Genomic DNA, 26,793 nt, shown 5'->3' with positions numbered 1-26,793 from the left:
CCTATTAGAACATGTGGGATGAAGTGAAGTTTCTTAATATGGCTTTTTTGTAAAGCTCCATAATCCCTTTGTGATGGATTGCAAATTTTAGCCCCTATGACTGTGGTTACAATCCCATTTTATAAGGAGTGCTCTGACATGTTAATGTACGAGATTAAGGTGGGATGTCCTCTTAAGTCTCCACATGACTAGAAAATATCAATCAAGTCACAACCCCTTGTTTCCCTGAGGGTATGGTGTGCCCCAAAACAAAACCCACCTCTCCATCAAAGCCATCCTTCTGTGTGCAAGAGAGTCATCTTGGAAGCATAGAAAAACTTCCCAGGACCATCAAGGAAGACGAGCCATCAGTAGAACACATTTGAAATCACTTCCTGAAGTGTCAGAGGCTGCGGTGGAACAGACCGGAAACAAGGAGACTCAGAGACGGAGGAGGAGCACCAACAGGATGAGGCAGTGAGACAGAGTAACAGGCAGGCTTCCTGGACCCAGAGCCAGAGGTCCAGGGACCATGTGGCTCAGAGGCTGAGGGCCAGTGAGTGAGACTTGGCTGCTGGCTGGGGAAAGGTTCGGCTGTACATTAAGGGCTGTATCCTCGTTTATGATCCAGACTCATGGTCTTGTGCTAATCTATAAACTTCCCTAATAAACTCCCTGCAATTGTGAGGGTTGTCAGTCAGTTCTTTATGACTCTTGAAACAAATGATCAATCCCAGTAAAGAAGTAGAGAGCTGTGGGAGGAAAGGTGGGCATCTGAAAAGAAAAAGGAAGGGTGCATGGGAAGGTCAGACTTCCGCCTCATGACAATAGGTCTTGGGTTCATAAGAGTTGGATTCTCCGTCCCCACCCCCAGCCAGTCCTGGGGCTTTGGGGCTTGGCTCAAGGGGAGTCCCTCTGGGACATGGGGGTACAGTGAATGGTATGACTCTTTGCTGGGCATGCCTACACAGTAGGGTATGCTGCCCCCCCCCAGGGTTTCCCATATGGGCTCCAATAAATTTCTTCCCTTTTGCTTAAAAAAAAAAAAGAGTTGGATTCTCCTGCCTTCTGTAGCCAGAGAATGTCAGATGTGTCCCCCATGCCATTTATTCAACATCTTGAAGTTATGCAGAGGTTGTAAGACCATAAGGGTTTAAAATGATTATCCCATTCATTGATAAACTTCACATACAATAACATGTTATAGTGTATAATTCAATAGTTGTTAGTAAATTGTCTGTGTAACCATTACTTTGGCCTAATTTTACCAATATCTAAATTTAGAGCATACCCATCACCTCAAAACAAAGCCCACGCCCATTAGCAATCACTCTCCGTAAATCATGAGGTGTTACAATTTTTTTTCTCAAACTATTTTATTAGGACATCATCCAGACATCATATCGTTCAACAGTCAGTCATAGATGTTACAATTTGATTGATACATTTGCCTTAAAATGTTAAGTTCACCATTATTGTTAAAATATTACTTATGCCGCTATACTATAGCTATTGCTTTAAAATAGCTCGGTTCTCCTCTTTTGAAATTCATCATTTGCTTTTGTTTTTCTATTGTGCGGTGATTTTTTTCTCTCACTTTAGATATCTGCAACTTCTCCCATTAGGGAGCTGACTGGAGTTTTGGCTTCGTGTGTTAGTCCTTCATTTTGAGACAGTTGTCATTTTCTAGGCAGTAGGGATCTACCTCTCCTTAGACTCGAGTGTCCAGTATGGTGAGACTATTAAAGCTTTGGCCTTCCTTGCCTTAACTTCCCGCCCCATAACCGGAAGCTCTCAGGTTCTGACATTATTACTATGTGAGAATCCAGGCTAATTTGTTTCCCAGCCACAGATTTTTTAAAAAGCCATAATAATAGTTTAGTTTTGCAATTATGATTTTTCCCAACACAAACAGAAGCTACACAGATTTTAGAAAAAGAGAAGGGAACGGAACGAAGGAGAACAGAAAAGGGAAAGTTGCATTACAATTCTATCATAGATAAGCATACATTTCTGTATCTCATTTGTATTTTTCAAATAGATTGTCAGGAGAGCAGCCTTCAGAATACATGGGAAAATGTTTAGCTTCTCCACTTTAAGTTATCCAACCACACATCAACACAGGCCTATACTGGCCATTGAGAAACATAATCCGGTCATCTTCATTTACTTGAGAAGCTGAAACAAATGGATTGTGTGTTTCTTTCTGAACTGTAATAAAAAGACACTATCTCTATGGAAAACATCAAACAACGAATCTTTACAGAACACATAGGATTTCTGTATAGAAAATTAAATATCTTGTTTCTAATGATCAAATTTATCTTTGTGTTCCAGTTTAGGTTGCTGTGTTTTTATTGTCTTCATTGTATTTTAAAGGGCATTTCCCACTCTCGGCTCGCCACATGATTCTTTCTGCCATGTCACTATCTGAGGCTTGCCCTCATAATTGCTGTTGTTTGGTTAGTGCTGCCTCCTGGTTACATTAATCTGAATGCAAATCTGCATAACTTACTGCTACCACAGTAAATTAAAATTAGCCATGATGCAAGGAAGTAGCATAAGGAATTATCTATAAATTCATATTAAGCAAACTACAGTGGATTTATATAACTTGGAAACATGCTAAACTTATGTTTGGAACTTTGTGATTCTTAAACTTGGACTTCTGAGTCTTACTCACTTATAGCACATCTAGAATAAAGTCACTGAATATATAGTATAATCATCCAAATTATATATATTACTTATTTTTCTCCTTAATGCACTTAAATATGTTTTATTATACTGGCAATATAGTTCTATTTATTAAGCCTCAATAATAAGGTTAGCTTATGTCTCTGGAATCATATTAATGTTAGGAGAGGAAAGTGGACTTAAAATTGGACTTAAAATTTTAGTCGGTTAAAAAAATGTTATTTGATCCAGATAGAGGTAACTATCCCATTTCCTGTGGCTGATGGATGATAATGTATTTTCCAAGAAATGTTATTAGGGCTGTTAAATTGATTATTAAATACATACTCACACAGAAAGCATGCATAATTTGATTTGGGGAAGTTATTTCATTTAAAATCAATTTACAATGCCTATCAGAGAATCTACTTATTATTTTCTAAGATTTTTCCACTAAAATTTTAATCTGTGCTGACATTATTCTCAAGAATGTGGACAGACTGACATTTGATCACAGAAATCAGATATTTAGAAAATAAATTTATGAGATCTGCACAGTCATCTGTTCAAAAAATAACACTCTGCTCATGGACCGCAGGTCCACATTGCACTCTTAGCAGTGGACGCTTGTTTCCACTTGATCCCTGTTTGTGGATCTTCGCTTCTCAATCTAATGTTGTTATTCATATGGACGTTTAGTGAAGCCATCCAAAATGATCTGGTTTGAGGCTTAATTATAGCAAATGCTGGCACGGACATAACAATAATTCAGACAGGACTGATTTGGAAATTTAGTGCTAAATAGTTTGACTTTATGACCTGAAGCAAATCTGTTCAGTTAAACTTTCATTGCCTCAATGTTATTGAAAAAGCCAAACTATTTGAACAATTAATTTTTATTTAAAGAAAGTAATCACTTTTGTGCATTGTGACACTTTTTCCCCACCCTCGTAGATAGTAGAAATGGCAGTGGTTACCGTGCCCGGTGGCCTGGAAGACTGCAATGGAGTCACAGGAAAGAGAAGGCTCTGGGATAACTCAAGCCCTGCCTAATAATTAAACTCTGGACTAGCAAACACAGGTTTCTGAAGCATGGGGATTAGGTAACGAACATTTATGATATATAGCATCCTTTAGTACTAGAAGAATAGCCAGACCCTTTAGAACAATTGAAATAAAATTTTATGAGCTGAAAATTATTGTCGATCATCTATTAAGCCTTATATTTTCTCCCTACATACTCGCTGAAAGCGATTCTAAATGGGACAGTGTCTTCTTTGTTAACTAAATTCTCAAATGTCTTTATTTTAAAATACTTCATTTCCTGAGAAACCAGTAATTTGGACAGAAGAGTGACATATAGTTTTAAAAATATAAGGTCACAGCATTGTTTAAGGTAGAGTGTAATCAAGAAACGTGGAAATTAATGCCTGAAGATCATGCGCACGGGTGTTTTAGCATATCAGTCCATTCCTAAGCACTTGAGCCATTCACAGAAAATCATATTTTCACTTAAAGTATTTCTCTAATTGCTCATATAGACTGTTGGTGTTGACTTAATTCTGGCTCATGTCAACTTCCTGTAGAACATGCCAAGTGATCTACTTCCATAGGCTCACCGACACTGAGAAGTATGTGGACTAGAACAGTGCTCCACCTGGTTTTCCGTGCCTGTGATTTTGTGGAAGTAGCTCACTAGACATTTCTTCTAAGGTGCCTCCGGGTTTTCTCCGCCTGCCAATTTAGTAGTCCAGTAATCACACCTAGTATGATTCGCTCTGCTACCCTTAACTAGTGAGGACAGTGAAGATCATGAAGACTTCTTTATTGAATCATTAAAGTGATAATTCAGTATAAGATTTTAAAGGATTATTTTATTAACATCTAAGATTTTTGTATGTACAGATTAAGCACTTGAATTATTTTTAATCACCGAAGAACCCTACAATTGCATATATACCAAATGTTACCCTAACTAGGAATTCTCATTTGATTATACATTTTTACAGTAAGGTATTGAGTAATCATGGATCAAACCAGGGACCATCAGGACTTTTGGTCTGTTATGTCTCCTGCGGTGTGGAATATTGGATTTAACTTCTTGGAAGCAAGTAGTATGATAGCATTCACAGAGATAACTGCACGTGTAGTTGAGATCCGCTCAGCTAGCTGCGCCACGCGTGCTGGAACAAAGTGCTCACCAGCCCTATGGAGCCTCCACTGTAAGTTGTGGATTCAACCATTGTGATTTCTAATGCCTGGTTTTTGGAAGTAGATGACCGAGATTTTCTCCTAATTTTAATCCTGATGTTCCCTTGAAATCATTTCATAATCATAGTAACATACAAACCTCCACACAGAGACAAGTAGTTAATGGCTGCATATGAAGTTCACCGACCAGGCACTTAACCCGAGTCTCTCACATGAAGGTGTTCATTTTATGTCATGAACCTCCACTGCTCCATTACATACCATTTTTACTCGAGTATAGGCTGACCTGAGTGTTACCCGAGGCACCTAATTATACCACAAAACTGCATTAAAAATGTGCTGAAAACTCGGTTTATACATGAGGATATATGGTATATAAAAAGGACATTTTAAATTACTGTGAGCTTGCCTATGAGAATGGCTAACATTTTTTACAAAGACAAGTGTTGGTGAGGATGTGGAGATCCTCAGACCCTCATATACTGCCAGTGCCACCACTGGATGCCGACTCGCACATCTTCAAAATGTTGAAAGCGCAGCAATTACACCTCTAGGTATTTGCTCAGGAAAATGGAAAAATGTGTGTGCGTGTGTGTGCGCGTGTGTGTGCAAAAGAAGTTATAAACGTGCGATAGCATCATTAGTTAGAATAGTCAAAAAGTGGAAGCAAGCCAAATTGCCATCCTTTGATGAATATATATATATATATATATATATATATATATATATATATATATATATATATATATATAATGATACATTTATACAATGGAGTAAACACTAAGTTGCAAGGGTTTTATTTTACTTACATCCAGAATCAAAGCTAGTAAGTTTCAATTTCCTGGTCTTGTAAAATAATGTGCTTTGGTGGTGTACTGGTTATACGCAGCCTGGCTTGTGATCCAAGTGAGTTTTTATAAAAGACATAAATTGTTTCAGATTTCACAAGGGCATTCTCAGGGCACTTTGCCCCAGCACTTGGAGTCCTGAAGCCAAAGGAGATCGCTGCATGGCCTCCATGACCTCCGAGGAGCAGCTTGAGGCGCAGAAGGGGCTGCAAGGCTCTGCATTCTGGGTTTTCAGGTCCTCCACAGGGAGGCATGGTCTACGATCCTGGTCAACCCCATTGGCTGAATTAAATTCACTTGGCCCAGATGGGCCAATTGAGGTGTAACGCCCACCTAGGTGTACCAATCCTTCCTGGCCAGAAGCTCAACCTCTGAGCACATGCAATGGACGCCCTAGTCCCTGTGCTAGCCCCCTAACAGAGCCATGTCTCAGCAGAGAGAGAGAGTGTAATGTAATCTCAAGAGTTTATATAATCTCAGGCCTGCAGGCCTCGGTAAGCACATACATAATAAGAAGGGGTTGTCCAAGAGGCATACATGTGAAAGGAAGGCACAAATGTGTCAAGATGGGTGGGCTCTAGAATCAAAAAGGCAGCCTAACCTTGGTCTTCTCAGTTGGCTTGACTTTAGATGTCTTAGCTCTTCTCCAGGGGAATAATCTATGGATCCTTGTCAAAAGGGAGTGTGTCCTACTTAGTGTGGGACAGACAGTGGGGTCTGATCACCTTACATGGCTAACAATCTTCAAGCAGTTGACTTTCAATTGTATATTGTGGCAGACCTGTGCTTGCAAGTAGCACCTTAAATTGGGCATTATCACGGGGTGGGGGAGCATCGTGGGGAATGAATTTATTGAGGATAATGTTAGTGGGACGCATCTCCAACCCATGAACCTAAAGGCTCCCTCCATGGGAGCCTTGGCCTACCAGACTTCTTAAAATATAATTGTTGGGAGTTTGCCCGCATAAACTCTTTTCTCGATTCTGTTTCCTACAAAACTTAATTTAAAATGTGTCAAAAGGAAAACCAAAATGATCAGGTGGTAACATGTAACCTAACTGCGTCTGCGGTAGTCCACATTCAAATGCAATGGGTTGAAACCCCCTTTATGTAGCAAAACCAGTTCCCATCAAGTCAGCTTAGACTTCGGAGGGCCCCTTGGGTCTGGAAGTCCAAGTGTGCTGCTGACCGTTGTCAGTGACTGGATGTTTAGAAATATGTCATCAGGTTTTTGGTTTCTCTTTTTGTTGAGTTGCCCTTGGGGCAGTGGTTCTCAACCTTCCTAAAGCTGCCACCCTTTAATACAGTTCTTCATGTTGTGGTGACCCCCCCCAACCGTAACATTACTTCCGTTGCTGCTTCCTGACTGTAATTGTGCCGAGCATGTTAATCTTTTGCACGACCTAGGAAATCAATGGAGAGGAGAACTTAGAAGTTCATGAAAAAAATTCCATTGTCTTTTTTATCTCATTGTTCATGAATTTCTTCAACTCACTTGTATATATATGTGTGTGTATATATGTATGTATTGGTGTAAAGTATCTGACATGTCAGTATTTATAAATAATAACTGTCAATAGGAGATTATGATATAACTGATAATTGAAAAGCTATAAGCTATTTTTCAACTATATTATTTTTCACTATAAAATAATTATCAAAAGCATCCATTTTATAAAATTAATTCTTATCATTCTTAGGCTATTGCTTTCTATTAACTTGAGTCAAATGAAACTGTGGGAATTAGTCCTAGATTTAATACTGATAAATTATAATGAAGATTTCTATTCTTACCTTTTTGCTCCATTGCAAAACTGCAGGTTGCATTTCATCATGGATTCTGACTCCTGGTACCCAATTTGTTTCAGAGCAGACCCGCACATAGGATGACAATAGCTATTGACCTTTCTGAATTAGATAACCTTGCAGCTAGGAGCTCAACACCTAACCAGCTCTGCCACCTATTGACTCCTTGTAGGAAAAAAAGCAGCACACTTGTGAACATTGAGAGAAACCTAATAATATATATTTGATGTATTAGAGTGAGTTTTGAAGCCTGAGATCTAAAATTGTATCTGGCTACAAAATACTGTGTATCATAGCCAGTGATCACACTACGCTCCAGCATCTCTCAGTCAAACTATTTTACACTCACGGGATATTAAAATTAGATGTGTGTTTGAAAAGAAAGTATTCAGTGTGCTGTGATGGAAAAGGCATAAGACAATCTTTTTGGTTTTTAAACTATTTTTTGTTTGCTTGTTTTATTGTTCCCACTTTACTTGTGTCTGTAAATATATTTTTAATTGTGGCAAAAATGTACACAACAAAACATTCTCCAGTTCAACAACTTCTACATGTACAATTCAGTGCCGTTGACTATACTTTTTATGGTGTGCAAACATTATTGATATCCTTTTCCAAATTATTTCACCAACATTAACATAAATTCAATGCCCCCTAAGCAAAATCTCTTCCTCCTTCATCCATGGTAGTAAGCATTTGTCAAGTTTGGTTAAAACAATCTTTAACACAGGTATTATGCGATATGCTTAAAAGTAGATTTATTCTGTTTCATTTATGCATATTCCTTCTTTTTATTTCTTCTCCCTTTTCCATTTCACTCTTCTCTTTTTCATTCTTTTGACTCCTTCAATATTGACACCAGATAAATGCAAACAAACGATAGCTATGTGTATGTTATAGAGAAAAGGAAGCTACATAATTTACAAATTCTCTTAAATAATATCATACAATTCATTATTGTAAATTTTGTGCTTCAATAATATCCAAACATTGCTTATTAGCTACAATTAATACTCACAAAGGATAGTTTAGTATGTGATTTACCTTCCTTTAGATAATGGAGCAAACACTGTCTCTCATTTATATTACTTAAAAAAGAAATCCAGGTAATAGTAAGAACCAGTGTGAGTTAAGCAGTAAAATAAAATAGAACTTTGAAAAACACGTGTTAACCTTGCATAAGGACTTATGCGAGTGTCGTGTTACTGATATTGAAGAGCATATTGCAGTAGGCATTTTATGCGACGTTTATGTATGTTGGATAGTTGGCTTCTAGTTCTTCTGAATGTGGGATTTTGTCTTTTGCCAGTTGCGTTAATAAAATTGTATGGGATAGTTCAGGAAAAGAGACACTTTAAAAGTTTGGTATTTAGATTATTGTCCCAGTTCAAGAAATTAACTTGGTGCATGGTTTTAATTTTCTATCTTCTGAATAAACATAGTTTTGTACTATTAGACTGGTAATTTACATTTTATAAGATATCAGCATGTAAATTGTATAATTCTGGAAGAGAACACTGTTTATTCTTATAATTATTAAATGAGATGTGCAATATAGGTTGTGTTTTTAATTAAAAGACATTAAAGAGCAGTTTAGTGAAATCTGTTCATTAGAAAAGTGAAAAGAGCCTAAAATGGAGGGCATGGTGTATGACAAAGAGCCGTTAATTCTAGAATATAGCTGACAGCAATAATATTTTGTAGTCAGAATGTGCTTTTTCATCTTTGACTTTTCCCCCCCAATTCCGGTTGATGTCCTTTATTACAGTACTATTAAGACTGTGATTTATAAATCACATGAATATAATTAACTTCATAAAAGAAAAAGATTCTTAAAACTCAAACCAAAGTGATTTATAAAAAATCATTTGTTTCTCACATTACATGTTGTTGGGTGGAGTAAGGCAATTTTCAGATATATTTTTAATTTTCAATCTCAGGTATTTCTGACCATTTACAAGTTGGATTTTATTGAGTTCAGTGAGATAAATTTTCTACCATTTTTCTCATTAATATGTAATTGGCTGCTCACCACATATGGGCAGCTCAGAACCACTGGTTTGTTGCTCCTGGAGAGAATGATGAAGTTTGCTGTTCCCATAGGGTGTCACAGCCTTGGAGACTCAAAGGACAGCTGTGCTATACCCATAGCCTTGCTAGTAGTAAGACTTGGCTCGAGTCAGTGAGCAGTTTTACTTTTAAAATATTTTTCTTAATGATATGAAATAAGTACATTCCAGCATGTGTGGACAAATCTTACAAAATGCTCTCCTTCAATATAAAGCCAGGGTGAATTGTTTCAATATTTGTACAGTGAATTCAGGGTAGAAATCACACAGATTTTTAAGAGATCATTAATGAGGAAAAGAGGAAATTCAGAGAGCTTTGTGAAAGCCAGTAGGTGGCCAAAAACAACAGCAGGTGTAGCCATATGGCAATCAAATTAGAAGAGGGATTTTTGCCACAGCGCCTTCCAGAAGACAGTAAAGCCAGGCAGCACCATGGAGAGATGATGTGTTCAGTACAGTTTAAGTGTTTCGTGTGGCCCGTTTCACTGTGCGGTACAGAAAGGAATTTAAATCTATTGAACCAAATCTATATGGACTTATTTTCTGAAAGTAAACAAATAGTGCATTCTAGAGCAATTTTACTCCCACAGTTGGAGGGGATCATCATGCCAAAGCAAATTTTCCATGTTTATTTCTAAATGAAGCATTTGCTAAGCTGAGGCCATTTTCAAAACCGTAATGTTTGATGAATCTAAAATTTAAGGACAATATTTTAACAAAACATTTGGTGAGGAAATTATTTTAAAATGTATCATTCTTGCTTCATCCATGAAAATCTCTTCTAATGTAAAATAAGTGAATTGGACAATAAGTTCTAAATTTATAACATTTTCCAGAAATTTGCCTATCGCACATTTCCAATACAAAGGATATATAATTAAATACCTGAGGAAACCAGACTTTGTTGAGAATCGAGAGAGGCTGATGAAGATTTCTCCTCAAGTCTGGCGGTGATGGTGGAAACCAGCTTACCATACGCATGGAGAGATTGGCCATATTTCAATCTTAGTCCGTAGTTTGTTATACTCTGTATGTAGTGCCACATTCCTTTTTGCAATAACAACAAAAAATATATAACTATCATCAAACAAACTCATTGTTAGTGATCTAAATAGAGATTTACTTGATAATGTCTTTTATTCTACAAATAAGAATTATCACATTTATTTTGAATAAATAGCACTCTTTTTGTGCATCTGAAAATGTTTTAACCTCTTTTCTGTAATTTATTGTGGAGCATAGTAGATTTCTATTAAAATTTGTTTCCATAGACTTAGCTTTATCAAAGATGGACAAATGTGCTTTTGAAATTGATTTGCATTAAGGAAGGGGGCGTGGTTTCAATGCCTATCTTTTAACTTTTTATTGACAGGTTTAAAACACCTTTCAGTCTATTCCTAGTATCTTCTCCCATGTAAGAGTAAACCTCTAGTATCTAACTTTTGCCTGTTTTTTTTGGCTTTAAAATTTTTTACATCTGCATGTGTTTATCAACAATATTTGTATGCAGAATATTTTAAGTATGTAGTTTATGGCATAGCTTCTTTATTGTTTGTTAACCATTAAAGTTTGTTTTGTGATAAGTTCTTGACAGATATGACAGAATTCCTCTTTCTTAGCAAGTTTATAATATTTTATACTCTGAATTGAAAAATTCAAAATCACTCCTTGACTAATTTGTCAATTCCTTTCTTAATAGATTTTCCTGTATCCTATCATTACTTATATTTGGTTAACATTTTTATAATCATAGAAACATTTAAGTACATTCCATTTCATGTTAAGATTACATAAGAAACCATGTTTGTATATTTATTATATAGATGTTTTCTTCTTAAATTATGCCTCAAAGTAGCAAATAATTCAAGATATTATTTTTAATATCATGTGTAATTTGTTTAAAAGTTACATTAATTTTTCTCACAACCAGTCAATTTCATTTTGCCTTCCTGTCATACTGAAGAATGAAAATGTAATTTCCCAGAGGCTTTAAGAATTGGGGGAGTATTAAATGTAGCAGAAATTAAGTGATTAATAATTTACTTTTGAGTCATGAATCAACTTCATGGGATCTTAAGGATCATTTGCAGCCGCAGACACACTAGCTGTAGCAATGCACTTTTTAAGACTTGAGCACTCTCAAAGGTTGGCTGCCCAACCTAATTAAAGTTTATTCTTCGGATACCAAATTTATTTCTTCTTTGTTACTCAGATCTTCTTGACAGGAAAATGTCACATTGCCTGACAGCTGATAGACAGGTTGTGTAGCGCCATAATTGGAGAGAAAAGGCTAGCTTGGAGCTACTCGATTTAATGGCTATGTGTATGGCTTCTTCTTCCTTCCTTTTTCCTTTCCTTTTTTTTAAGGTTCTATGACAGACACAAAAAGCTAAAGCAAATAGGCCCAGTGCCATTTCCCCCTTGCTTCCTCTAGAGGTAATTATCTTACTCCATCAATAGTGCTGTCAGAAATTGGGCACATAATTCAACATTTAAATGAACAAGCAATGTAATATTTCCTGTCTCCCAGGGGAATGATCTGCAGCGCACATTCTTCTCTGTCACTCGCTCCCTCTGTGTATGCTCCATGTGCAATCCTTGAATGCCTCCTCTCCCTTGTGTTTCATGACAGATGCTGGCTCCGTCTTGACACCTACTTCATTTGGAGTTTTATAGGACCAGCGACCTTGATAATTATGGTAAGAATTCCTAATTTACTCTGTTTACCACCCACATCAAGAAATAAAATGTCCACTGTCCCATTTCTATATATCTGGAATTTAAGAGGCTAATTTGGCAAAAAATTTAACTCATTTGACCCTACATAACTCAAGCAATTAAGTCACTCATTACCGTCCATTTTAACACCATAAAGAGTTGACCAAAAGTACTAGGAGAAGAAAACATGCGAGAGTTTATGCAATGCTGTGGTAATTCATGTGGACCACCTAGAATAATTCAGTAGATTTGTGGACATTTGAAAAGACATTTGAAAAATGAGGCCTGTGTTTGATTAAGACTATCGTTGTTTGCATTCTAATTTGAAGTAGGAATAACTTCAGTAATCGGCAAATGGAACACACTTTACTATCCCTTCTTTGCATTTTCATATAAATATAAAAAAATAACCTTAAATATAAAATGACTCCAACCAAGAAAGGTAAAACAAAATGGGGTGAACGGGGAACTATGTTTCCCTTTTTATTTTTAGATGCATCACATCTTGATTCTAAATCAGAATCATTCTTCCTAATTTAAATAAAATTATTTGTATGCTAAGTTTATAGATAGAATTTAAAAATACAACATCATTGTCTTCTTTTTTCCCTAAATAAAATATGAACCTCATGAGTTGAAATTAAATTAAAATTCCTCATCTGAAATTCTTGAGACCAGGCATATTTTGTTTTTTCTTTTTTTTGTTTTTAGGCATATTTTGGAATACAGATTTTTTTTTTTACTTTAGAAATGCCCATGTAGTACGTATTACCTAATCACTCTGCAGGGGGAGAGGCAGTTGGGTAACATCAAACATGTTTATTAATGCTCTCAGTAGGGACAGGTTTCATGCTTGTACCAAGTGCAGCACTGTTTTAGAACAGAAAACTAGGAATAAGAGGAAGACAGAGCTTAAACGAATTCAAATATTATTTATCCACCAGTAGATTCTGTTTATGTGAGGTGTACGGACTTGTGTGTGTGTGGCTTTGTTGTTTTTGTTTTGCCTCTAAATTCGTATTTTTAAAACTTTCCACTTTTCTGACTTTTTAGTGTGTTCTTCCAACACTTCAGGAGTGTGTCATCCCAACATTAAGGATGTGGACCTGAAGTGTTGGGAGACTTTCAATAGAGTTTATAATTGGACTTCCCTAGTCTTTCCCAATCTCAAACTGTGGAACACATAAGTATATAAATAAATAATATGGCAAAGGACAATTTAATGTGTTCTTTTATATACTGTCTGCATGAAGATGATATATGGAATTTAAATTATACTTTGTATTTTGTTTTAAATCACATGCTTTCTCTGCTAACAGTGATCCAATAGTGTAATTGGGAGTTACTGCTACTTTACTAGTAGTTGGTAGTAGCATCAGAATTTAACCAGCTTTTTATAATGCCACCTATTTAAAAGTATATTGCTTTTAGTACTTTTGTGATGGAATATTTGGGGCTGTATTCAGTGTATAAAATTAATAACACATGTAGAATAATTATTCACTGTTTTTCTTTAAAAACATATGCTTGTAAAAGGGGAATGAGCTCTTTCAAAATATCTGTAGCAGCATTCCAACCTGCTGCTGTTTTTGCATTTATGTGCATTTCGCATAACAGTGCTTTGTAACTCAGGTATATCCCAATTCCCCAAACTGGCTTCTTGCCTTTGCTAGAATACTTGGCAATCATCTATGACCCAGTGTCTTTAAAAGTGTAGTGAGAGCTAATTTCCCAGAGCAGCTCACCTGTTACATAGAATGTACTTCTACTCCCATTAAGCTACATAACACCACCTTTTCTTTTCCAGCTTAATGTAATCTTCCTTGGGATTGCTTTATATAAAATGTTTCATCATACTGCCATACTGAAACCTGAATCAGGATGTCTTGATAATATCAAGTAAGTGATTTTTCTTTTTGTTTTCCTTTGGCCCCTTTACTTTTGTACTCTAAAATTTTACATGTGTTTTATCTATGCTTCATATTTATTCAAAACCTTGTTATAAAAGAACAAAAAAGACCTCTGCTCTTTTGTGAAGAAAATCTGATATTTTGGTAATAAATGACTTATTATTATTTGCTGGTAAGATGCTGAAGTGATTTGATCTGCCTGAAAATAAACACAGTGAGGTTCTGTCTTCAGATAGACTTTCTATTTTCCTTATGAACGGTAATTTATAACATGGTAAGTTTTAATACCCATACTTACGTATTTTGTTTAAAGCAAACTCTACATTTTTATCTATGAGCAGACAATTAATGTTAAGTGCAATAACTCCATCAGTTTCCTCTGCTCTCCTTCCTTCAGAACAATGTAGTAAAAGCAGATGCTGGTGTCTGAGCATGCCAAAGGGCGGGAGGGGTTGCCCCACAGGGGACCTCTCAAGGTTGTTCTGTTGGGCATTTGGTGAGAGCTGCTGTACAGCCACTCTCTTCTTAGAAAGATCAGGGAGATCATCTCTCTACTATAAACAGATTTTGGGGAACACAAACCAGTGAGCCTAAATAAGAGGAACTTTAAAAGAAAATTTCCATTATCCTTTAATTGCATGTGTCCACGAACTTTTTGAAACCCTCTTGTACGTATTTGAAAGGATTTTAGTGTTTCGGTTTTGCTCCTCCCTTTGGAATATTAATGCATACCCTCCTGGGAGGCAAATCTCTTCAGTGGTGTCTTACTATTCAGTCCTGTTTTAACTTTCTGTTTTTGTTCTTGAACCCTAGTTTCACTTTTATATGTTCAGAAACTCATATCCATGCATAAACATGAAAATAATTGCATTACTTTCCAACACTCCTATCACGAAAAAGATGTCAATTTACATTTGGTAAATTGGTATTATCCTAAAATGTTAACTGTTTCTTTTCAAGTCTGTGAGAAAGACAGAAATATAGATACGTTAAATATATTAAATACCATTTGAAGAATAATTTACCAACACAAGTAGTTTACCTAAACAAGTAATAGCTTGTTTAAATAGCCATATCTTAATAAATGTGCTTTTAGAGATTTCTTGCGGTCACTGGGACTTTCATATGCTGTTGATCTTCTCTTGAACTATTTTGAGATATCACCTAGTTGCTCCTTTGTCATCTTTTATATCTAGTGCCTGACATAGGTCCAAGCACTTTAAAGGCTTTCAATGAATAAATTAATGCAATAAATAAATAAATACTGGATAAATCAATATGCAGACTTTAGTGACAAGGCTGTATTAACATAAAGAACTTACTTTTACTGAAGACATCTCTCTAAATTAACTGAAAAAAGAGCCAAGAAGTTGAAAAATAAGACTATAATGGTGCACAACCATTAATTATCTACTATGAGCAATAATATTTATAGTTTTTAGTACTACTTACCTCAGACATTAACCATTATATTATTGAATTATGTAAATCAAAGCTTTACTTATTAAATATTTTATAAATTCCATGGACTATTTTTTTTCATGGGACTTAATTTAGATAAACTCATAAAATATATATATTCTTTATCATACTTTTACTTTCTCTCACTAAAATATGTTATACCAGTTTTATTTAAACATTTTATGTATAATTTACATTATGTTGTTAAAGTACTATCATAAAGGCATGAATAAAGCATTGATATTTTAGAACATATTTTAGTAGGTTAAAATGAAACATATATGTCCATAGCTTATCATAATCCTCAAGGATATATTTTAGTCAATTTATTATTTTTTTAGTCAACTCAGAAATTTTCATCAAAATATTAACTTTCATTTTGTAACCATCACATATTTTAAAAGAATAGTTTGCTTTTCAATTTTCATTGGTATTCTTTTTTATAACATGGGCTAAGCGTAGTACTAGTGAGGAAAAACAAACATGACAGCTAGTAAGTCCAGTTAGTGACGTGAATGGCACCAGGTTTTACAATACAAAGAAAAGTGTAAACTTGCATATCTTGATTTGAATTCTGTGTCAACATTTAGGAGATAAACTTTGGCTGGTTATTTAGCTTTGCAGTCTTCATTTCTCCTTTAAAATGAGGAAAACAGTAAAAACATGCCTGATCATCAAATGAGCAAAGGAATATTAAATATATTTTGATGACACTTTAGGAAAATACCATTAAGGAACAGGAGCGAGAGAAGTGTTAGAAGAGGTGTAGAGGATGATATTAATATACAAGACAAGGATATTTATATGCTGGTGGGAAAGAAATACATACTACTGGCAAGGTTAGCAACATAGAAAGAGGGATCTTGGTGGTAGTTAGGACCTCAGTTGATATTGGGAACGCTATCCTGAGCAATGATAGAACGATTGCCCTCCATTAGTTTCCAAATCTATCTCAGAAGAAGTACAGCCAGAATGCTCCTTCGACACAAGGATGGCAAGACTTTGTCTCGTGTACTTTGGACATATTGTCAAGAGAGACTACTCCCTGGAGAGGACATGCCTTATGCTTGGTAAAGAAGGAGGAAGACCTTTGACAAGAGGGATTGACACATCCTGGATCAAGGATGCAGGACCAGGCAGTGTGTCATTCTATTGTCGCTATGATTCAGAACTGACTCAAGAGCACCCAACAACAACCACGCGTTTCAAGGAAAGGACACTTCCCCTTGACCTGGCCCGTTTGCAGTAAGTTTGGGTAGGGAAATAAGAATAGGTACGATAGGTTAGAAAAATAAGAATACTGGTTGAATCAGGGCAGAAGAGTAAATTGAGAGATTTTGACCTCCTTATACTATGAAATAGGAAAGTAGCCCTTTTCAGGTATAAGGTGTGTTGATGAGAGATAAGGCAACAATGTCAAGAATATATTTCCTAGTGCTTCTCAGAATATGGAGCCTTGGTAGCATTATCATCTAAGCCTTGGTCTTTTAACTGTGAGCTTGGCAGTTCAAAGCCATTACTGCTCAGTGGGAGAAAGGTGGAGAGTGTTGGCTCATAAGGTTGTGCAGCACCAGGGAACCATTCATAGGGTCGCTGTGACCCAGAATCAAGTTTTGTTGTGTGTTTTTTTCTTTCAGCATATGAAATAACATTGTATTTTATTTTCAATAATTTTACTAACTACTTAAAAATAGTTGTAAAGAAACAGGCAGGTGTAATTGCTAAGGAAAGAAGGATTTTTACAATGTAACACTATGTTTTTTGGGGGTTTTTTTGGGGTAAGTGTGCAGTGCTTTTTTTGTTTTATTTTGATCTTTAAAAAAATCCTTTTATTAGGGGCTCATACAACTCATCACAATCCATACATACATCAGTTGTGAAAAGCACATTTGTACATTCATTGCTCTCATCCTCAAAATATTTTCTCTCCACCAAAGCCCCTGGCACCAACTCCTCATTTTTCCCCTCCCTCCCCACTTGCCCCTCCCTCATGAACCCTTGATAATTTATAAATTATTATTTTGTAATATCTTGCCCTGTCAGATGTCTCCCTTCACCCACTTTTCTGTTGTCCATCTCCCTGGGAGGAGGTCACATGTAGATCCTTGTAAATGGTTCCTCTTTTCCAATCCACCCTCCCAGTATTGCCACTCACACCACTGGTCCTGAAAGGATTATCTCCCCAGGATTCCATGTGTTTCCAGTTCCTATCTGTACCAGTGTACATTCTCTGGTCTAGCCATATTTGTAAGATAGAATTGGGATTATGATAGTAGGGAAGGAGGAAGCATTTAAGAACTAGAAGAAAGTTGTATGTTTCATCATTGCTACATCACACCTTGACTGGCTCGTCTCCTCCCTGAGACCCTTCTGTAAGGGGATGTCCAGTGGCCTGCAAATGGGCTTTGGGTCTCCACTCCACACTCCCCACTTCACTCACTATGATATGATTTTTTGTTCTGATGATGCCTGACACCTGATCCCTTCAACACCTTGTGATTGCATAGGCTGGTGTGCTTCTTCCATATGGGCTTTCTTGCTTCTGAGCTAGATGGCCACTTGTTTACCTTCAGGTCTTTAAGACCCCAGATGCTATATCTTTTGATAGCCGGGTACCATCAGCTTTCTTTAACACATTTGCTTATTCACCCGTTTTGTCTTCAGCTGTTGTGTTGGGAAGGTGAGCATCATAGAATGGCAATTTAATAGAAGAAAGTATTCTTTCATTGAGGGAGTGCTTGAGTGGAGGCCCAATGTCCTTCTGCTACCTTAATACTAAACCTTTAAATATATGCAAAAAATCTATGTCCCCATCCTCATATATAAATATATTTACATATGTAGATGCCTTTATTTAGACCTCTATATGCCTTTTGCCTGCCAGCTCTTTCCTCTATTTTCTTTGACTTTCCTCTTGTCCCACTGTCATGCTCAGCCTTCATTTGGGTGGCAGTAATTCCTCTTGGTTATATAGCACTTTGAACATTAACTAAGCATATCCTTTTTAGCATCTTTCGATTGTAAAGTTTCTATTTTGAAATGTTAGGGGTGATGTGAGGCAAATTATTCTAAACATCATTTATTTTGTGTATGTGAGAGGGCATAGAATGAATTTTGTTTTGTTTTATTGTAAATTGGTAGTTTTAAAGATAAAAACACTATATAAAACCACCAGTTTTCATACATTTATTATGCTTATCTTCCATGTTCAATGACATGGCATCTCTTTTATTGACATGCATTAGCTTCTCCCAGATGATTACTGTCACCACTCTCCTTTAAGATTCTGTTAGGTTTCTGGTGTGGGTTTTACCTAGGTTCTTGGCTTTGCATGCTGAAAGAATTCATGTTGAAATATGTTTTGTAATCCAAATGGAAAAGAGCACCCGTGTGTGTGGGACTGGGAAATCCTGGTGACCGAGAGGTCAAGAGAGCAAGGGGTGAGAGGGCAAGAGAGCAAGAGCCTATGAGCCTGAGCACATGTGGGCCTGAGCAGCAGACCCTTAGTGGGCACAATGGGCATCACAGGTGCACCCCCACACCCTCTGACCTGCCACATGACCAAAACAAGGTAAAACACAAAGAATGAGGCTTTCCCAGAGCCATGATATTTCAAACCTCTGCCTGAGGAGGCATGGTTGGTATTATTAGTTGACCCCATTGGCTGAGTGAGACCTGGGTGATGTCATGGGCTGGGTGCTAGTTTGGGCGCCCTGGATGGGTGCTTGAGTATGAGCATGCTCAGTCTTAATCTCCTCTTGGTGTCTAATGGCTGCCTGAAGTCTCTCCTACCCCTTTCATGAGGGCCTTTGCAGCCAGAGACGGGATAACTTCCCTGTCCCTAGCCAGCTCCCTAACACTCCCATCATCCCCAAGCCCCCGCCCTGGTATCCTCATTTCTCTCTGGACATTGTTCCTTGTCCTTGCCTCAATCAGCTAAACGATCTCTTGAAAACTCTAAATCTGTTCATACCTCTCTCCTGGGTAAATCTCTTCAATATCATCTAGCTAATGTCCAAATGTTCATGAAGCCGCAGACCTTCAGGTTCTTTTTGCCCCTTTCTTCCTCTTCTCTCTTTCGTGCCAGATGCCCTATCTGGCCATTCTATGGGCATATACCCTGCATTATCCTTCAGGTTTTATTTCTGCTGTTCCACTGTTGACTTTCTATCCCCTGTCTCTAGGCTTGGTTGACTCCCATGAAGCCTGGCTAATATAATTTTTTAAAAATTATTTTTTAATTCCAAATTTACTTCAGGGTCATCATACTGAACACTTTCTGAAGTTAGTATGGAATATTTATTCAGCTACTTCATGATTTGATTAATGATATACCCTAGATAAAAAAGTAATAAATGTTAGAATAAATTATTATAGGTAACTTGATTACTGAGAAAATGAAGCATGCCAAATCTTGGCTTTGACCAAAGAAAGTAATTAAAATTAATAAGAAATTTCTATTTGCTGCTTGATTACTTATGATTTTGTCTCTTTTCCATTAAAATAGATAATTATATTTAGAGATAAATGTAACTCTCATTATTTGAATTTTCTAGTTGAGTTTCTGACAAATTGAAATTGAAGCTAAAAATCTAGCCTAGTTAATTTTTAGAAATAATAATAGATGTAAATATGGATACAACTATTATTGAAATTTTACTAACACAAAAGTAAGTTACTGCAGGACTACAGAACTATGACATGTAAAAGTTGAATTCATGAGCCCCTCTTAACATTGAACTTCAGAATAAAAGTGAATAGTTTCTATAGTTACACAAATTTATATTATTGGAAAAAATAGTTATAATAAAACAGCTAGGACTTTGAAGAATAAAAATGTATAATGGAAGTTGTGAGGACTATGAAAGAAAATATATAGGAAAAGAAAATAGAATTTAACAGAGTTGCCTTTCTTCCATTTATCATTTACCTTTTCATTGACAGATTTCTGCTTTTAACCCAGGGCTTTGCTTTGGACATGATCTTTCATTTCTGGTTCCATTTTTTATCTGAAGTCGTACTGGAGACATGGGTTGGCAAACATATTATCTGGTGGTATGAAGAAGTTCCTCCATTTCCTTCGTGCTGCTCTTACTGTCTATGGAAAATTCAAACGGAAGAGAGAAGTAATGACAAAACAAAACACAACAACTCCACCCCCACCCCGCCCCATCCACTACCACTAAGTTTGTTCCGATTCAGATTGGCCTTATAAGGGCTTTCCAAGGCAATTTATCTCTACATGATCTGATTAGCCTCATCTTTAGCCAGTGTAAGGGCTGATGTATTTGAACTACAGACCTTAAGGTTAGCACCCCAACATTTAACCCAACAGCGCCACCAGAGTTCTTTGATCATCAAACCCATTGGATCTGAATTTCTACTCTGTCCTTTCATCCTTTTATTGCTTTTTAAATTTTATGATGATTCACAGTCTCAGTTTTTTCTTCCCTAACATGAGAATGGATACAGTTGCTGGCCTACAGCATGATAATTGGGAAGATTGTACAGGACCATGTCCGATTCTTTTCTGTTGTACATAAGGTCACTGAGTCAGGGCACTTAACTGCAGCAATGTGTATAAAATACTCAGCTCCTAATTTGGTGTTCATTCAGAACGGTTTGCATATATTAACCACTCTTTGTGGAACTATTTTAATGCCTTTGGTTCTCTGTGTTTACTTTAATGAAGTTTTTCTCATTCTCTGCCAAAATTCTATTCGAATTTGATTGGCTTTATTTACCATATGTTATCATTGAGAATCATTCATGCTATGATCCTGTTTTGTCTGTTTGTTTGCTTTCTTCTCTTTGAATCCAAACTTCTTTTATTATGAAGGAATTGTCTCCAGGGCTGAATGCTCCTTTGGTTAATAAGTAGAAAGTCCTTTGGTTAGTTCTGAGGAAACAAAAACTGTCTTCAGTGAGCTTGGACAGCTGCCATGCATGAAACCATCTAATGAGGCTTCAGAAAAGCTTCAGGGAAGATTGGTATAATATTCTTTCTTATTAGTATCCATAATAACTCACTTTGGTTCATAATCAGAACTACTTTGTGAACTCTATTTTATGATTTGATAAAAACATTTAATTAAGTGAGAACTACTCCGAACTTGATTAACTTAATGTTGTTACCTTTTAAATGTAAGGGTTGCAGCAGTTTACTATTCCAAAAATGGAAAGTAATGAAAAAGAAAAAGGAGATACAATCTGAAAAAATACAACAATCTTATGGTAATATTTAATTATGTATGTTTTCTTTTTCACATTAATATGGATATATAGTCTACCTTTAAAAATTACCTAATCCTTACATTATACTCCAGTATACTAAAAACAATTGTACTATTTGTAGAGAAAAGTGGATCCAATTCTGAACTGTACTTAACAAAATATTAATCTACTTTGAAGTAGTCTGCATAAATTAAAAAATGTTTCTATTGCTTTCTCATTCTTTGTATGCAGCCTACATTTTTACAGTGGGAGCTGGAATTTCAGCAACCCTGTTTAAACATTGACTGTAGCAAGCACACTGTTATCCACTATACTTTATGATCCAGTTATACTTTACTCCCCCCAAAATAATTATGTTTATATTAAATAGAATATAATTTAAGCCTATGACCTCTTACAAATTATCAGTATCTTTATTCTTTATAGCTAGCTTAGACTCAGCTTTGCTTGGTCTTCCACATGAAATGTGCGATCAGATTATGGGAAAATTTAGCAATCTGAATTTAGTTGTTTTTTTTTTTTTCACAAGAGGGCGGGACTGGGCTTGGAAGAAGCAGCCCTGCTGGGCCTGAATTTAGTTTTAAATCACTATTTCTGAAATAATTGTACAAGCAATAGCAGAATTAATGCAAATTATTTTAATTAATTGACATTCATAAGTCTATATTTTTCCTTATAAAGAGCGCAGTGCAAGCTTGTCACAAGCATAGAAGAAATCTGAGAATGAATGCAATTGAATAGCATTTATGTCATATTGAAGAATCCTGGGGGAGCACTGGCGGTGTAGTGTTGCACACTGGGCTGCGAGCCTCATGGTCAGCAGTTGGAAATCACCAGCAGCTCCACTGGATAAAGACTCGGCTTTCTCCTCCTGTAAACTTGTAGTCTTGGATATGAACAGGGGATCACCGTGAGCCAGCATTGGCTTGATGGCAGTGAGTTTGGTGTGATGTTTCTTGGTGCCACTGTCTGGTCAGTGCTTGACTCACTACATGGTTGGCAGTTCAAACACACCAGGTGCTTCATGGGAGAAGGATGAGATTATCTGCTCCCATAAATGTTTACAGTTTTGGAAACCCTATACTTACTCAAAAAAAAAAAAGAAGAAATTATGCACATACAGTTGCTGTGTAAGTCGGAATCAATTTGTAGGTAGTGAGTTTGTTTGGGTTTTTGCTCTATATTCTTCAACATTTTTAGTTGACCATATTTTAATATGGGAACTTTGAATTTTATTCATTTGTTATTTATTCAGCCAATGAGAAGTGCTAACACACTCGATGTGTTTCAAGACAGGATTTGCATACTGTGCTGATTTCTTAGACACGGACTATAAGAGAATGAGGAAGAATATGCCCCCACGGTGTTTGGTTTAGAGTATTTCAGAGTGAGTTGTCATTAGTGTGGTAATAATCTCTTTTAGAAGGATTAATACTAGACTTGCCTCAACAAATTGCGGATGGATGATTCCCCCTATGATCTAGTCAGCCCCTTTCCCTCCTCATTCCTCTCTTGAGAATATTCCAAGGATTCTGCACATCCATAGACTCTCTTGAAAATTCGAGGAAATGTCTTATATTGGTGTGTTGGGGGCAGGGGAAGGCTTCTCAGTTCACAATCTGAAGGTCAGGCAGGGGTAAACCAGATTCTGGGTCCAGAGGACACACTCCACTCCTAGTTCTTGCCAAAGTTGAGATCCCATCTCCTGCTTTTCAAAGGTCTCAAATTATATGCCTCGGGATGGCATTACAGGGAATCTTACTCATAATTAAAGGCAAATCTTATCAGTATTTTCTCCCACCTTCTTAACAGACCCCTGCAGAGAAAGGTCGTTTTTTGGGGAGTTTGGTTTGAGTACAAATAATGCAATCAAATTAACATGTAACCCTTCACCTTTGTAATACTACCCCAATATAATAATCTACTCTCCACTCCTGGACTGTATCTTATTTATGCACATATGTGCCAGTAGATGTTGAGCAGACAGTTTGAATCATTTGCATGGTTTTGTAATGAATAAAGAATTCTTTTGAAAACAGTTTATAAAAATTTGCCTACTTTATATTATGCTTTTTTTGAGGGATTAATCATGGAAAATTTTATTCACTGTGTAACATCATCATATACCCCCAAAAAACTAATGAATAGGAGGAGAACTTTTGTCAGATATAGTGCTAGAGAAGGCTCTCTTTAGCTGTTATTCTTCCTGGTGGAAGGCACACAAAACATGACTGAGGAAATAGAGTCAAATGTAATGATGTGGATAGAATGTGAGACATTTGTTTGCTGATGGTGATTGACTTCAAAGGAGAAGTAGCAGCAGTAAGCATCTGTTAATTGGACTTGGAGTGTATGAAGCATGAATCTAGGAAAACTGGAGGTCATCAAACATGAAAATTATTGCAAATGGATTTTTTTCAACATCGCAAAAAGTCACTGCCCATGTGGACTTCTCCTGATGACATTCAGAGAAATCAGATTGACTGCCTCTATGGGAAGAGGCAATGTATACGCTCAATATCATTAGCTGAAACCGGGCCAGGGGTCAACTGTGGAGCAGACCATCAATTACCCATACATAAGTTCAAGTTGAAGCTGAAGAAAATTAAAGCAAGTCCATGAGAGACCCCAAGGAAGAAGTATACCAGTCTATGTGCTCTAGGGATTGTGAATAATTAAGTCTGAGACTGGAATAGGGAAAGATATTAGAGATGCAATTCAGAACACTCAGTTTTCAGAATGTTATGGATGACAGTAAGCACAAATTCATTTGCTGTGTCCCCACATGGATGGATTAAGCCTCTGGTGAATTCCTTTTGAGCATAGACACTATTTTTCTGATAGTTGCACATCATATCATTTCTTCACCATACTTTCTTATAGCACCTATATTTTCAAGGATCTCTTCAGGAAAGAAAATATCAAGTAGGGCCACGTCTTGAGAACTCATTGTCCCTAGATTAGAACTTAGATGTTTTTAATCAGAGAGAGCTAAGGAAAATGGTAGAAATGATGAAATAACATAGCTTAACAGAAAATTGTAAATAAGACAAAACAAAGTATTATAAGGAAACATGAAAAGATTTAGAGCTAGAAAACCATAAAGGATAACGCAATCAGCATATCTTAAACTGAAAGAACCGAAGAAGAAATTAACGTGTCAAGAGCCAATCATCAGTCTATGAGTAAAATATTGACCTCTTCTTTATTTGATTAAAGTTTTGAGTTGAAAAATATGTGATATTTTTGGTCATTAAATTTATTTATTTTAATGATGGAAAGAACACACAGTGTAACTATCCCCAAAAAACAACAACTCAGTACTCAACATTTCAAGAGTTACAATATAATCAAGAGTCAATGGTACTGAAGGAAGAAGGTCAACCTGCACTGAAGTTATTAGCCAACAACAAGTCTCCAGGAATTGGTGAGATACCAAATGAAGTATTTCAACAAGTTGATTAGTCTCAGAAATCGTTCATTCATCTATGTGAAGAAATGTGGATGAGAGCAGCCTGGCTGAATAACTGGAAGAGATGAGTATTTGTACTCATTCCGAAGGAAGGAGCCCCCCAAAATGTGCAAACTGTCTAACAGTATCATTGGTATCACATGCCAATAAAAGTTACTGAAGCTAGTTCAACAGTTGTTGCAGTATGATACTGGCAGGGAGCTGCTAGCAATTCAAGCTGATGCAGAAGAGATCTTAGAACAAGGGATATCATTGCCGACAACAGGTGGATCTTGACTGAAAGCAGAGGGTACCAGAAAGATGGGTTTATTTGTATTTTATTGACTGTTCAAGGGTATTCAAAGGTGTAGATCATGACAGACTATGGATAATCTTAAGAAGAATGGGAACTCGAGAGCACTTCATGTGCTTATTCAAAACCTCTAAATGGTCTAAGAGGCACTCGTACAAAGTTAACAAGGGAATATGGACTAATTTAAAGTCATAAAGGTGGGTATCAAGGTTGCATTCTCTCACCATACTTATTTAATCTGTAGGCTGAGCAAATAATCAGGGCATTTGGATATGAAGAAGAATGAGGCATCAGGATTGGAGGCAGGCTATTAACCTGCAATAAGCAGGTGACAGTCTTGATAGCTATAAGTGAAGAGGGCTTGGAACCCTTGCTAATGAAGATCAAGGATTACAGCTTACTTATAAGTTAATGTAAATAAAATAAAAATTCTTACAACCGGATCAATAGATAACATCATGATCAATGGAGCAAAGACTGGAGTTATCCACTATCCTGTCTTGCTTGGATCCACAAGCAATGCTCAATGGAAGGAGCAATCAAAGGCTCAAAGGATACATTCCCGTGGGTAAATCTGCTGCACAAGATGCCTTTAAGGTATTGAAAAGAAAGCTTGCTACTGTGAGGACGAAGATGCACCTGACCCAAGCGATGCTATTTTCAGTTGCCTCATATGCATTTGAAAGTTGGACATTGAATAAGGAAGACCAAAGAAGAATGGATGCAAACGAATCATGGTGCTGATAGACTATTGGGAGTACCATAATCTGTCAAAAGAACAAACAAATCTATCTTGCAAGAAGTACAGCCAGAATGCTCCTTAAGGGCAAGGAGTGTTAACACTTTTCCTCACCTGCTTTGTACATGTTATCAGGAGAGTTCAATTCCTGGAAAAGGACCTTATGTTTGTTAAAGAAAAGGGAAGTTAAAACAGGAAGACCCTCTTCAAGATAGATCGAAAAACGCTGCAATGGAGAACTCAAACCCAACACTTGTGAAACTGGCACAGGGCAAGCAAGACAGTAAGTATACTTGCTTACTGGAACAACCTTAAAAGGTACTGAACCATTACTATATGATGCCCAGAAACATTAATGAAAAAAATAGTCTATAGAAG

General features: G+C 36.6%; 1 protein-coding gene across 8 annotated transcripts in view; it reads left to right on the top strand.

Moving 5' to 3' along the window:
* ADGRL3 (adhesion G protein-coupled receptor L3) overlaps positions 1-26,793 on the top strand; it is a 1,168,212-nt gene that overhangs the window by 876,390 nt on the left and 265,029 nt on the right. For all 8 annotated transcript variants that reach the window (XM_075544262.1, XM_075544264.1, XM_075544263.1 and 5 more), the window contains 2 exons: positions 12,222-12,288; positions 14,115-14,206. In XM_075544262.1, coding sequence (XP_075400377.1) covers positions 12,222-12,288; positions 14,115-14,206 — 159 coding nt within the window. The remainder of the gene's footprint in view (positions 1-12,221; positions 12,289-14,114; positions 14,207-26,793) is intronic.

Source organism: Tenrec ecaudatus, chromosome 3 (assembly GCF_050624435.1).
Source record: "Tenrec ecaudatus isolate mTenEca1 chromosome 3, mTenEca1.hap1, whole genome shotgun sequence".
NCBI classification, from domain to species: domain Eukaryota; kingdom Metazoa; phylum Chordata; class Mammalia; order Afrosoricida; family Tenrecidae; genus Tenrec; species Tenrec ecaudatus.
This window is presented reverse-complemented; position numbering and strand designations above follow the sequence as displayed.